The sequence below is a fragment of the Syngnathus typhle genome, linkage group LG19 (assembly GCF_033458585.1).
Source record: "Syngnathus typhle isolate RoL2023-S1 ecotype Sweden linkage group LG19, RoL_Styp_1.0, whole genome shotgun sequence".
Classification (NCBI taxonomy): Eukaryota; Metazoa; Chordata; class Actinopteri; order Syngnathiformes; family Syngnathidae; genus Syngnathus; species Syngnathus typhle.
The window spans coordinates 3245662-3259231 of record NC_083756.1 but is presented as its reverse complement, the minus strand read 5'-3'; the positions used below and the strand labels follow the sequence as shown (position 1 = coordinate 3259231).

General features: G+C 47.0%; 1 protein-coding gene across 5 annotated transcripts; it reads right to left on the bottom strand.

The window, feature by feature from the left end:
* Positions 1-2820: 2820 nt before the first annotated feature.
* smarcd3b (SWI/SNF related, matrix associated, actin dependent regulator of chromatin, subfamily d, member 3b) lies at positions 2821-13444 on the bottom strand. Of its 5 annotated transcripts, none has more exons than XM_061265383.1 (14): positions 13418-13444; positions 7642-7850; positions 6652-6741; positions 5811-5853; positions 5494-5616; positions 5291-5416; positions 5092-5187; positions 4574-4675; positions 4192-4353; positions 3965-4062; positions 3727-3862; positions 3536-3658; positions 3350-3451; positions 2821-3233 (listed from the first exon to the last, which is right to left on the bottom strand). In XM_061265383.1, the coding sequence occupies exons 1-14, from the start codon at positions 13427-13429 to the stop codon at positions 3180-3182; spliced, it is 1476 nt and encodes a 491-aa protein (XP_061121367.1). In that variant the 5' UTR covers positions 13430-13444; the 3' UTR covers positions 2821-3179. The 5 variants fall into 5 exon arrangements, with proteins under 5 accessions (XP_061121367.1, XP_061121366.1, XP_061121365.1 ...); XM_061265382.1 differs by lacking the exon at positions 13418-13444 and adding an exon at positions 9999-10240 and having other exon boundaries at positions 5291-5413; XM_061265381.1 differs by lacking the exon at positions 13418-13444 and adding an exon at positions 9999-10239.
* Between the last annotated feature and the right edge of the window lie 126 nt (positions 13445-13570).

Below are 13570 nucleotides of genomic sequence, written 5' to 3'. Positions count from 1 at the left end.
GAAATGAAGGCTCCTTTCAAATTTGATTTTGATGTCAAATTCGGAACATAAACATGTCACTCCAATGATGTTAGCAGCTTGAAGTAAAGTGTGTTCCTGTGCTCCTCGACTAAATGTTCTTGTTCTTTGCTTGCTGAAAGGCCCACTTGACTGCAAGCTGTGTGAAAGTTGGCCCTTGTTTTTTTGGGGGGGGGGGGGTTTGCGCTGCCCCTAGAAAGTGGTTCCGCAACGTCAGCACAAAGCAAAGCTTGTGCCGGTGACACGCTGCCTGGATTCCTGCTTGCCTTTCGAGGAAATGTCACCCGTGCGTCCTTTGGCAGATTGTAAATGATTAATTATTATTATTAATAGAATTATCATTATTGAATCCATTCAAATAAGACAAACGCAAACAAAAGGATACTGAAGGCGCATTGTGGTTTTTACAAACTTTGGCAAGCGCTTATTTATTTACATCCAGTCCATCACACAAGGTCACAGTTGTTGTCCCTTTTGCTCCTTTTTCTGTCAGGACATTTTTTTTAAGTGTTCAAAACAAGTGATAAGCTGCCTTGCTCGCTTGAGAAAAAAAAAAAAACATGCACGGAGCGAGCGGACACGTTTGAAAACTTTCTGCCAGGAGCCGCTGAGTCTTCTCCTCCCCACACGGGGGCGCTAATCATCAGCTGTATGACTACTAGGGGAAAAAAACCTACAAGACAACTAAAGGTAATGTGTTGTTTTTGTTATTATAATTCTGATCTAAGTAAGAAAAACACAGCTAGACTGTTTTGCTGGTAGCTCATTAGATTATTTTTGGCAACAAAAAAAAACTTACAGAAGACTTTTATTTTTACAAAGTGAGGGCCACACTGAAATTATGACACCAGCAGAATAAAGCTGGATTTTGTTTATCTATGGAGAATAAAGTTGTATTTTGACAAGAATAAAGATGGTATTTTTAGATTAAAACAGTTGATTCTTTTGAGATTTTTAAGACAAAATGTTGTCCATTATGCATTATTATTGTAAATATTTTCAAGATTTTTTAGACTAGCATAAGTAGTATACATTCCAGGATAAGAATTTGCAATCGTAAAATATTTCTAAAATTAAAAGTCATGTTTTTTCCTGAGAAAACCAAGTTGTAAAACATGACTTTTACTACTGAAGACCATTTTCCCGTAATATTAACTTAAAAAAACTATTCTTATTTTTTTCTAGTAGTGTTACATATTAACTATTAACTAAAAAAAATATTTTCAGTTTTTTCTAGTAGTGTTACATCTTTCTTCTGGAAAAATACAACTTCATTCAAAAAACAACAACATGCCTTTAGTCTTGCAGTCTAATTGTCCTTATTTTTTTAACATGGCCCTTGGCACAATTTGACTGACCTACATGCCAGCCGAACAGACCGTATGCATGAATGTATATTTACAGCTTGTGTTTTTCTGGACGGAAGCGTGCATCGGCCGAGGTGAAGACGTGAGTCCGGCAAGTGTGAATTACAATGAATTTGAGAAGGAAGAGGAGGTGTACAATTTACAGCTCAGTGCAAAAAAAAAAAAAAAAAAAAAAAGAACATCAGCCCTGTTCCAACACCAAACCTTCGTGAGACGCAAAAACAAAATCACACGAGACAAGCGTCATCCTTCTTTAAAAACACAGCGCATTTGACATCTTTCAAAATCCTCAGAGTCAAAGTCAACATATTTCCATTCGCATCTCCTAACAATCAAAATAACTCAGGTTTCTATCTTGCTACACATTGACTGTTAGCATGATCTCATTGGAAATACAACGGTGCCTAGAGATACGAGGGAGTCAACTTGTGAGTTTGAGATTAGTGATCTTTTTTTTTTTTGCTTTGACTTGTAAGCATCAAGCACAAACTTGATAGGAGCGCTAAAGCGTGCCTAAACTCACTTCAGCTGATTTGAAACCCTTGTTGAGCATCCCTCGCACCTTTGCTACATGTTAGCATACCGGCTAGCTTTTCACCTATTCGCATTGGAAATAGTAAAAAACAAAAATCCCATTTCATCAATATCTGCTTGAGAGATGACACTTTGGTAACGGGTTAGGGGGGGGTCAATACTTCAACTGATTTGCATAACACTGACGTGGGTGTGACTTCACCACTCCCACAAAAACACTTAAACGTGACGCTTTGGAAGTTTTCTGATTAGTTTTGGAAGTAAGAAAAAAACAATCAAGTTTGAGAGTGCTAGCTGCATCCAGTCACTTTGCTGGTGGGATGAAGAACAAACACACACCCACACACATTTACACATGCACACACTCACACAGCGTTGCTGCCACACTAAGGGGGGGTGGGGGGGGGGGAGTTCAATACCTCGTGGTAAATTTCACGTTTTAACGTAATACATTTCACATTAGGAAACACTAACTTTGACTTCAAGATGTGATAAATTATCACGTTATAACCGCATCACTTTCATGTTTTAACGTGCTGCGTTTTGACTTCCACGTTCAGTCAAACAAAGCCGAGCAATGAATTCCTCGCTTGTGAAGCAGTCCCTTTTTTGTGCGTGTCTTCCAAATCGAAGTCGTAAGCTACGTTAACAAGGCCTCCTCCATATCTTATTGTGTAAAAAAAAAGAAAAAAGAAAGTTGTCACCTGAAGCGGCTTGATTTTGTTTTGCTGAATGTGGAAGTGAAACTTTGTAACATTTCGAATGTGATAACGTCCCACATGACAACGTGAGAATGAATTCATTCATTTTTAGCGACTTTGTACCCTTATATTTCAAGAACAGGCGCAAAAGCTCCCGATTTTAACATTTTTCCCTTTTCTTCATGTGATGAGTTGGAGTATTGAAAAAAAAAAAAAAAAAAAAACTCATTGTGTCCTTACTTTTTTTTTTTTTTTTACCTTTGCTCTCAGTCGTGGAAAACGACTGCACAGAGTTCCACCTTTTTGTCGTTGTTTTTGAACAATCAATGCATATGTGGCAAAAGACGCACACGGGCCACTTCATTAGGTACCGTTGCAAACACAACACACAATGACGATGCGTCAGGCCCGAGAGGGGTTCCTAATATTTTGGTTATTTAGCTACATGACATTGGGACAAAATATTAGCCACTCAGTTTGATTCAGTGCTGGTGTACCTAATGTTCTGACCTTGGCGGACGTCTTGTCTCGACGAGAACAATGCCGGCAAACATTTTGTTTAGGTGTTACGGACCGCCAAGGCCTGCTCCAGCTCCTGCCTCCTCTGCTGGATCTGCCAGTAGTCAACACGCACAGTTAGCAATAGCGCAAAGCGTCGTCTTTGGAGGAGGAGCTTCGCTCACCGTAGAAACAAGAAAAATACAATCAGTTGAAACATCTTTTACTGACCTTACAGTAGAAGTATCGGCTGACGGCTTCCTGGGACCAGGGCTGGTGGTAGAAGGCCGCGCGACGCTCTTCCTCGGGGTTCCCCACCACGTCAGTCATCAGCTGACGCGCGACACAAGACAAGAGCCACCCGATGAGTGCCGCCATCAGCAGAACCACGCAAGCGGAAACAGTCCAAAGAGTAACCTTGAGGTCTCGGCTCTGGGACTTGAGCCAGTCCTGGATGTAGCCTTTGGGGTCCCGCGAGAAGCTCAGCATGAAGTCCCTCTGGATCTTCAGCTGGTTGATGGACTCGATGGTCTCGTGGATCTTCAAACGGGAAACAAATTTTAGTAGGGCTGTCACTTCGCTGACAGCGGCGTCCGCCCATCCCTCACCTTGTTGTCCAGCGCGGCGATTTCCTGCTGGTTGGCGGTGGACAGCAGGAAGCTGCTCATCTGGCTCTTCAGCGGGTCCTCCACCTCCACGTCGATGTCGTAGCAAGCTGTCTTTTTCTGGTCGTTGGGGTCCACGCTGCGAAAAACACAAGCACGTCATCTTACACGTGGAGTTGTCTTTTTTTTTACCGTGTGGAGTTCCGCAGGGAAACTGCTTCGGCAGTCTACAGGCGCCCACCTGATGACGTGGTTGATGACGATGGGGTCGGGGGGTAGCAGGAGGCTGGTGAGGCGCTGGGGGATCTCGGAGAACTTGAGCCGTGGGCAGTCAAAGATCTAAAGTCACACAAAGAATGTTTATCCCAAAACCAAATAGCAAGAAAAGACCATTCTTAAGAACGTGGCTAGCTTAAAGCTAGCACGCCGGGATCCGATTCTGCGATGGGTGTGGCGCGTGCCAGGTACCTGCTGGAAGTACTTGTCGCAGTTGATGTACTCCTTGTCGTGGGAGTCCTGCAGCTTGTTGGTTTTGACGTACTGCCACAGCGCCTGGATGATGCACGAGCGCGTCTGCGTGTGGATGCCCAGCAGGCGCGCTAAACGGGGGTCCAGTTTGAACTGAGGGGGCTGAGCGGACAGAGAAGCCTGAGACCCTGGCAAGGGCTTCATCGTGCACACTCGATACTTCAATAAACTAAAAGCTTTACCATGACTCGCAAGACACCACAAGATGGGAGCAACATTTTTTTTGGTCTAAATTAAGCTCCTCTGGGCATTTCCTTGACACTAAGAGGCCAAAATATTGCCTATGTGTGCAGAACTTAAACTTCCATGAGCTCCTCCTCACCTGGTAGTCGAGCATCAGCAGCAGCGTGCAGCGAACGCTGACGTCACCTGGCCGCTTGACCTGGAAGCCGTCCGTCTCCTGCGTGGTGGCTGTGCGGTGCCACTGAAAAAACACCAAAGAAGTGTGCTTTTCCTGAGCTCCCTCTTGTGGCACTTGAGGTCATTACATGCAAGCCAAGTCAACAAGTACATTGAAACATCGCAAATGACAAAAGCGTGGAAGTGCTTGAAAAGAATACCGTAATTTTCGGACTATAAGTCGCACCGGAGTATAAGTCGCACCAGCCATAAAATGCCCAAAAAAGAGAAAAAAAACATATATATGTATATAAGTCGCCCCCCCACCCAAACTATGAAAAAAAAACGCGACTTATAGTTCGCAAATTACGGTAGTCTTCTGAACGTTTTTTTTTTTTAATCTAAATTTTACACATTTTTAAAACACACTTTATACAAAGAGCAGCCGATAAAAGAGAAAAGTCAAACGGAACGTTTTTTAAGTCGGCGTTGCTAACAAACCTCAACCAGGTGGTTGTCGGGTCCGTAGAGGTCTTTGTCCAGTTCGATCACCAGACTCTTAAAAAATGAGGAGAACTTCTTCTTTTGCTTGCCCGGCTAAACAACAAAAACACAACCGTGAATATTCGGACTTTTTCACAAGAGGTGTGGAGGAACCAGCGCATGCAGATGTGTTTTTGCTTTTTGCAGCCTCACTCACGTCATCCAGCAACTTCCCCTCCACCCGCAGCTCCCACGACGCGATGCTGCCGTCCGAGTCGTCGGCGTCGGGACGCGCCGGGTTGAAGGTATTGGAGATGTACAGCCTCAGTTTACGCTTCTGCTGCTGACAGCCGTGAACACCACACAGCGGGCGCTGTTAACGACGCCGTGGCCAGCCAAAGTCGGGCCGGCCGCTCTTACCTTCATGGGCCTTTTGAGAGCCTCCTGGATGTCGACGCGCTTGCGCATGATGGTCTGGTCCAGCTTGCGCTCGAAGGCCAGTAGGTCCATGTAGGCCTGGGACTCGGGGACCAGCTCACGGATCTGAAGAGGGGGATCGCGAAAAAGTCGTCACGCAAGCAGCCGACGGCGGCCATTATTTCAAAACGTGTTGCCAGGGCGATATCCGTGGCTTCAAAGCATCAATAGGAAACTCGGTCGACGCGTCTTTCGCACCCAAAACGTCTCCGTGACTGACACTGAACAGAAAGGGACAAAAAAGGACAAGGTAGCCTTACCCTTTGCGGGAGAATCTTGTCTGCCATTTTCCTCCTCTTTGCACTGGAGAGAGGGAGAGAAAGAGGAGGAAAAAGGGGAGCATGTTACTATGGTGACGGAAAGGCGAGCGGCCAGGCCATCTGCTGAAATGCTGGGCCGCATCCAGCGGCGCAGCTGCGCGTGCGCCAAATCGATGCAGGCGCGCTCCACCTGGCTAGAGCCCGGCCGGCCTCGGCATGTGGGCGAACGTCGACGTTTGCAAAACATGGCACACGTGTATAGGGATGCTCCAAATCAGACATTTTGTTGTTACTAATCAACCTTAACATTTCAACATTCAGAAAAGAATAAATTGATCATTTGAACATCTTATTCACTGAGTAAAATGAATGAAAACTAAATAAACACATTTTAATTTGAACATGACAAAAATAATTCAAATGTGGCTTGAGCTTACTCGAGTGCATGAAGTGATTCGATGCTCGTAAGGAATGTCAAAGAGTTGACGATACCAATATTTATTATTCAGAATAAAAGTTAAAATATTAGTATGAACTCATTTTAGGGGGCAACTATTTATTTATCTATTATGTTATTTATTTATTTATTTTATTGCCGATGATGGCGTTGAATTCATGCAAACTGTCAGGTTAGTGTCATCTCCAAAGAGCAGAGTTGGCTTTGACTTGAGATCCTTTGCCACCATGCCATGCTCCAAGTCCAAAGCATGCACGGCTTAGGAGGGGAAGGGAGTGCTGGTGCTGGCGTTTGGGGGCGTGGGGTTGAGGAAGAAGGGCTCCCGGGAGGAGGAAAAGGGGGCATGCAGCGAGCGGGCAAGAGGGCATCTTTCAAGGCTCCTACTTGGATCCGAGCGTGGGGTCAGATTGGGGCTCTCGCATGTCCACGGGCCTGGCCGCCATGTCGCCGCCTCCCGGGAATCCCAGCGGCTTCCTGGGGAGCGGTCAAGCCGTTAGATAAAAAAAAAAAAAAAAAACGGGCCTGGCCGCCTCCCCTCCGTAATTCCGACACCAATTCGAGAACAACAACAAAAAAGGAATTTCAAAGTTGCCTACTTTTGAGGATAAAAGGTTTTCTATTTCTGTCTCAATGAAAGTCCTCAACTCACTTCAACACACTTCCTTGACAGCAAGATGCCACAAGATGGCTGCAATGAACGTCCTTGATTCACTTGAACATTGCTTTGTGTCACCAGGAGCAAAAGGATTGGCGGCAAAGCACCACTTTAATCAAAATGAAACTCTCTAAATGACTCGAGTCAAGAGGCCTCAAGATGGCCGACAGCTCAAGTGGTTGGAGCAAAGGACAGAAAGACAGAAGGATGGACGGCTCATCCATCCATCTAAGAAGAAGAAGATGACCAAGCCAGCCTGTGAGTTTCCAATGAGTCCGCAGTCTGTGAACCAAAGCATTTGAATGTACAGGGTCACCTGAATCGCCCGAGTCCGCTGACTCGACTCAGTGAACCGAAGCATCGGAGTTCCTCGTGTGTTTGTCTGGTGAGTTGTCCGATTTGACTCAGTCAGATTCAAAGGAATCATTCGAGTCGGCAATGTTTCTGCTGAATCTGTCAGTGAATGAAAACGAGAGTGCGGCGAGTCCTTCGGAACTTGAGGTCATGAATCATAAAATTTCAGTCTGCCGTGTTTCCCGTAAGTCAACTTACTCGGGTCGGGTCACTGAACCAGATTTTCCGAGTCTGTGGTGATTCAGCCAGTCTTTCCATTCAAATGAATCATTGGATTTAGCTTTATCCGGTGAGTGAGTGATCGAAATCATCCGTGTTTGCATTTTTTGGGGATTGTGATTTGACTCATTTAGTTTTGGACTCACTTCCTGGCCCGGTTCTGGACGGCCTGCTGCTGTTGTTGCTGCTGCTGCTGTTGGACCTGCTGGGACGGGGCGGGCCTCTTGCGGCCGGCCTCCATCACCGGCGAGGGCAGCCCAGGACGCGCCGCCGGGTTGCCTCCGTACGGCGGGCCGGGCGGGCCCATCGGCGCTCCCTGGTGGGGCATCCTCGCCCCGGACGGCATGCCGGGACGCTGTGGACGACACATGGCGCACATCGTTAAGCCAAGCCTTCTTTGCTCTGACTCTGACTTACGACTCAAAGGCTCTCAAACACACGCCAAAGGTTTTTTTTGGCAGATGCAGAACACTAAAAAGTTCATAATTAAGAAACGCTTTCATACAGACGAGCGAAAGGCATAATTAATACTCGTAGCTTTTCTTGTTGCATTTGGAGGCCACACAATTTTGTTTTTGGGCGTCTAACCCCCTCCAAAAAAGGGGAGGGGCTAATGACGCCCGGGAACAAATGGCCCACGTTCACCTGCGCCTGTCACTCGCACGCCAACAGCTGCGTCCCGCCTGGTGACCGCCCCGCCCCACCCGCCACTTCCTCTGGCCAGTAGGCGGGGCCACCGAGAGCTCACATGCTCACTCTACACTTTGCTGACCTACAGTGTTGAGAAAATGACAGTTGTTGGTAGTTCAAGCATGCGATGTGACATTTTGGATCTCTCCCCGGATGTTTTTTTTTTTTTGGTCCTGTTTATCAACTTCAAAAGTGATGTGATTTCTTAGAAGATCGAACAAAGTCACGTGAGAAAAACCCCCAAAGACGACTAAAAAGGGAAAGTGCCAAAAATACAATCAAACGTGACTAAAAATGGCGTCAGCGACAAGTCAAACGGCATGAAGATTAAAAAGCGTAGACAAAAGACGCGTGAGCGTGTTTTGAAGCTCAAGCTGCGGTGATCAGAAGGATGAACAGGCGCTGCTGTCACTCTTGTTTGGCGGGTGGGGGGATGTGCGGGGGTCAGTGAGGAAGCTGAAGAGGATAAAACAACATATGGTCGGTCGGGGGGGGGGGGTCGCCTTGAGGAGGCCATCTTTTGACATAAGCCTCATTAACCTATAGAACAGAAACATTCATGTATGGCCAAAAAAAAAGCACCTTGATAAAAAATAATCCCATAAATTCACAAAAAATAAGCTAAAGCGAGAGTTTGCAATTTAAAAAAATTATGAAAAAAAAAAAGTCCTCACATTTGCCAAAGGTAGTGCTGTAAAATACATGTGAGAGCGGCTTTCTTCCATGAGGAGACTGGAAACAAGCATGCCTCGCCACAAGCGGCAAAATAAACACTCACGCTCTTCCACAGGACTTTTTTCCCTCCTAAAAGCTTTCTGGCCAACAGGGGGGGTGGGGGGTCTTGGTGATTCCGGCCTCCTCATCAAGGTTAATTGGCGTGTAGGGAGGACGCACGCGTGGCGCTCATCAATCAGCCTGGGTCTAACGAGGCTATGCGTCATCCCGTCTCCAGACGGACGGACGGTCACCACACGCCATCATGGCGAGCTGCGACAAAGTCCGTCCTGACTGACTTTTCCAGTCCAAGACTTCTGACAACAATCGTACTTCCAAATGAGCCAAACAGCACTCTCACTTATTATATTCCACTTGCGTCATAAGACATCCCACTCACCTGCAATAACAGTGCTTGCTCTTTGCAGAGGATAAAGAAGATATGTAAGCATTTTGCACTGATCACGCGCTTGTGTGTCCAAACACACATAAGTTTATGATTATGACAGCAAAGCTACTTTGGTGAGCCTATCTATGGTGTTTTGCATTGTGTTCTAGCATCCAGCTAGATGAGCAAATGTTTTTAAATTAAAAACTCACCACAAATGTTTATTTTAGGGTGGGGTATTGAATGAAAAATGCGACTTTGACTGGAGAAACTGTGGAAGTAGATGACAGCCAAACTGTGCAGGATGAGCAATATGACTGATTGGCGGGCAGGACGGTGCAACTTTCCTGCGCGCGCACAAACACACGCACACGCATCCTAGACCAAAGTCAACCCCCCCCTCTGTAACAACCTCTATTGCTCGCAAACAGTCGCGCTAACCTCCTGAGCGTCTTTGCGACCTGACATCTCTCACATGAATGAAGCAATTGTTCTACGCCGCAGACGTCCGCTGCCCCCGAACCCACCCCAACCCACCCCGCCCCATTCTCGTGTGCAAAGCGTGCTTGCGCCCAAAACACGGTGATGACGGCGTCCTCCATCCCTGGTCGAGGCGAGCGCGACGCGGGTTCTGTCCGGGAGGGAGGGCCGGAAATAACCTTCAGGCCCACCCCCCTCCCCCTTTCAATGACGAGCGAGCGCGCGACTCACCACTCCATGGACCAGGAACTCAAACAGTTTGCTCTTGGTGGCTTTCCTGGCTCCCCCCGCCGTCTCCTCCGTGGCCATTTGCTGCGCTCCCCCCTCCGCCTCGTATGCGCTCCCTCCGCGTCTCCTTCGCCTTCTCCTTCTTTTGTCTGCCCGCCGTCGCCGCCGCCGTCAGCCAGCTTCCCGTTCCCCTCCCCTGCTCCACTTTCCTTCTCTTTGTGCTCTCCTCCTCCTCCTCCTCCACCTCCTCCTCCTCCTTCCACCTCCCTCCTTCCCTCGCTTGTGTGTCCGCTTCACTTTTAACTTGCCTTTCACCAGCTAGGAATGTCGCTCACGCGAGGAGGGAGACAGAGAAACAGAGAGAGAGAGAGAGAGAGAGAGAGAGAGAGAGAGAGAGAGAGAGAGAGAGAGAGAGAGAGAGAGAGAGAGAGAGAAGGAGAGAAGGAGAGAAGGAGAGAAGAGGGAGGGAGGGTTCTGCTGCTGGTGCTGCTGCTGCTGCTGCTGCGGGGGCCAACCAGGGGGGTTTCAGCCAGCCCACCGCCTGCCCCTCCTGCGCAGCTGTTGCGTTGCATTCCGCTGGTAAGATAAGAAGGCATGCGGCGCGCGCACTTAAACGCGCGCGCGTACTGCGAGGAAAAAGTGAGTGAGGAGGGGGGGGAGATAAGGGACACTTTGGGAAGTCCTCCAATGATGGGGTGACCGAGTCGGAGGTCGCCAGCGCACAAAAAAAAGAGAGGTGTTTGAAATTAAAGAGGCAGGGCTCCTTTTGTTGCTCGCTTAACCTCAACCTTTTTTATTTTTGAAAATAAAGTGAAACGTGAACCCAAGGATTATCTTAATGCATTAATAATTTTTTAGGGCGCACGACAACATTTTCAAAGAGGTGGCCTTTCTTTGCTGGTCAAACCTTTTAGCCTCCACAAATGCGTTAAACTCAGGTGTCAAATCCCGAGTACCAGACAATTCCACGACGTCATGTAAACGGGCCTCTGTGCGCCCCCTGATGGACATAATTGGCAACTGCAGTTTGGTGGATTTGAAACAAAAAATCGCCATGCGTGTTGCGTCTCCCACGTGGCCGGACAATTCACGCCGCTTCGACTACGCTGCTCTGAAATGCGGGATGATGCAGAATGAATGAATGACGTGTTCAAAAAAGGAATTCTGTAAATGACATGTTAAATGTGGGGCAGAAAATGTGGAATTTGTGGGATGTGGGAAATAGTTCGTCATTGGAAAGGTTTGAATCGTGGACAAATACGTTTGAATCGTGGATTGGAAAATATTTTTTACACAAGTTGAATAAGTGAACGCACCCAGCAAGAGGCACACGGCGCTGACGAATCATTAGGTCAAGTGGACCATGCAAAAGACAGACCTCCCCCGCCCCCTTCTTCCCCCCAAGCCCCAGTCGTACGTGGAGTCACCCCTTACCGGACCCTCACTGACTACCTCAGGAGGAAAAAAATGCTAATGTCCCAGTGTGGGAAAGACGAGGGGGTGCTACTGGGGGTGGGTTGGGGTGGAGAAGGGGGCGGGGCCTATGTTATTGGATGGCCAAGAGGGGGCGCAAGCAGTAAAGCAATGGTTGCATGAACACTTTGCATAACGCACATAACACCCAACTAAAAATCATCGTAGTGGGAGTTGAATGATGAGGAGAAATGTTTTCCTTGGCTTCATCTGCCAAACATTCTCCTGTTACCACTTGGAAGCTTTTCTAAACACTTCGATTGGTTAAGAAAAAAAAAAGGGAGATTTTTCCCGGCATCCCACTTGGAGGTGTCTTTGTCACACGTACAAAAGAAACTCCTGGGCTGCCGTCGAAAGGCTGAAAACACCAAACGGGGGAGGAAAAAAAAAAAAAAACCCAAAGCAGCTCCTACAACGGCCAAGATCGTGAGCACAATACAAAAAGTGAACCACTTGGATTAAGAGGAATGTTAAGTATTTTTTTGTGTGCCAGACAAAGCACGTAAAGCCTGCTCCAGGGCATTTCAAGTTTGCTGTCGCCATAGCAACAGCTTAAAACTACAGTAGTCAATGTGACGACAGCCAGGTTTGGGTTTGACAGCATTTCAAATGATGACATTAATTGGAGATGCAAGTACGTTTAGTCAGGAGCTTGCTCTCCAAAGGATTTAAACTCATCAGTCAAGCAGCTTAATTTGAACTTTTTAGTGGCCTCCAGTGGAGCATGGAATATTTCTTTCAACACTAAAGTTTGTTCAGTGGAAACCAATCACGTTTAGAGTTTTTTTTCCCAGAAGCCGTTTTGTTTCCATGGCAACAAACTGCCATTGAGCAGGTTGGCACTCCTCCACCGCTTAAGAGGGAAGTGCCACCATTGTCCATTTAGGCCTGAAAGTAAGACATACAGAGACGAGTGGGGTGATGACCAACCTACTACTTGGCAAACAAAAAAAAGCCCGCTTTAACGCTCCAGGAGGACAAACTCAGGAGCTCAAGGGGGGGAACCTCAGCACATTCCAAATCCCATCAAATGGCAGTAATGGAGTGTCAAAGCGAACACTTTGTAAAAGCTAAAATCGCAAAAGTCTCGTGTTTGTAAATGAAAGAATTGAACATTTGAATTATAAGCCAAGCCTTCTGTATGCTCTGATTATGAAAATAGAATTCTGTATTTTCTATTCAATATCCCAAAATAAAACAGCATGCACTGCTGATCAAAAACAGATTCAACTGAATTTAAACTAATTGTGACATTGTGTTTGGAAACGTTTCATTTTCACTTCTACATGACATTTAGTCCAACTGTACATTTAACAAATATAACCCTAATTAAAAACAGTCCGTTTTGGAATGGTAAGTGTATTTTTGTGTCCAGCAAAGAAATCCACGTAGGTATTAAAATTCACCAAACATCACTCTTGGAACCCAAAGAATAATGCACTCAAGGTATGAAAGCGGTTGAAACAACATAAGCAAAAGTGTTGCAAGTGCCAACTAAAGTGACCAGAGAGTATTCAAAAAACTCACTCGAGTGAAACTTTTTGTCAAGATGGGTGGGTTGGGGTAAATAGGATGGAGCACCGTGAGCACCCAGCAGGCGGAACCAGCAGGCCCAGAAGTCAAGCAGCCCCTTCCTCCTTCCACACCAGGCTCAAGTGTCTCGTTTCCTCATCGGCAGTCAAGGTTAACAAGCTGCTGTCTGGTGAGGCTCGGAAGCTGCGAGTTAGGCGCTTGATGATGCAGACACAACGAACTCGTGTACCCCCCCCCCCTCCCACCGACACCCCCCTGCTGCCTCCTGCACTATGCACCACCATTTTACACTGACAAAAATCCCCATTTCACTGCAAAACAAAAGCTCCCCCAAAGCTCTAACGGAGCAGGTTACACGATGTAGCTCCCGCAGTGAGCTAATAATAGTCAAGAAGCCAAGAACGTCAGCTCCGTACCTTTCTCTCCATCCTCTACCTCGGATGGGCTTTTTGGGCCGACTCAACAGCACCAAGTGTCGGATGCGTGCAGTCGTCCAGTCCGCTCCGGTTCGGTTCAGTCAGGTCTCCTCCTCAACTTCCTCGAGGCTTTGCAAGAGCAAAAAAAAAAAA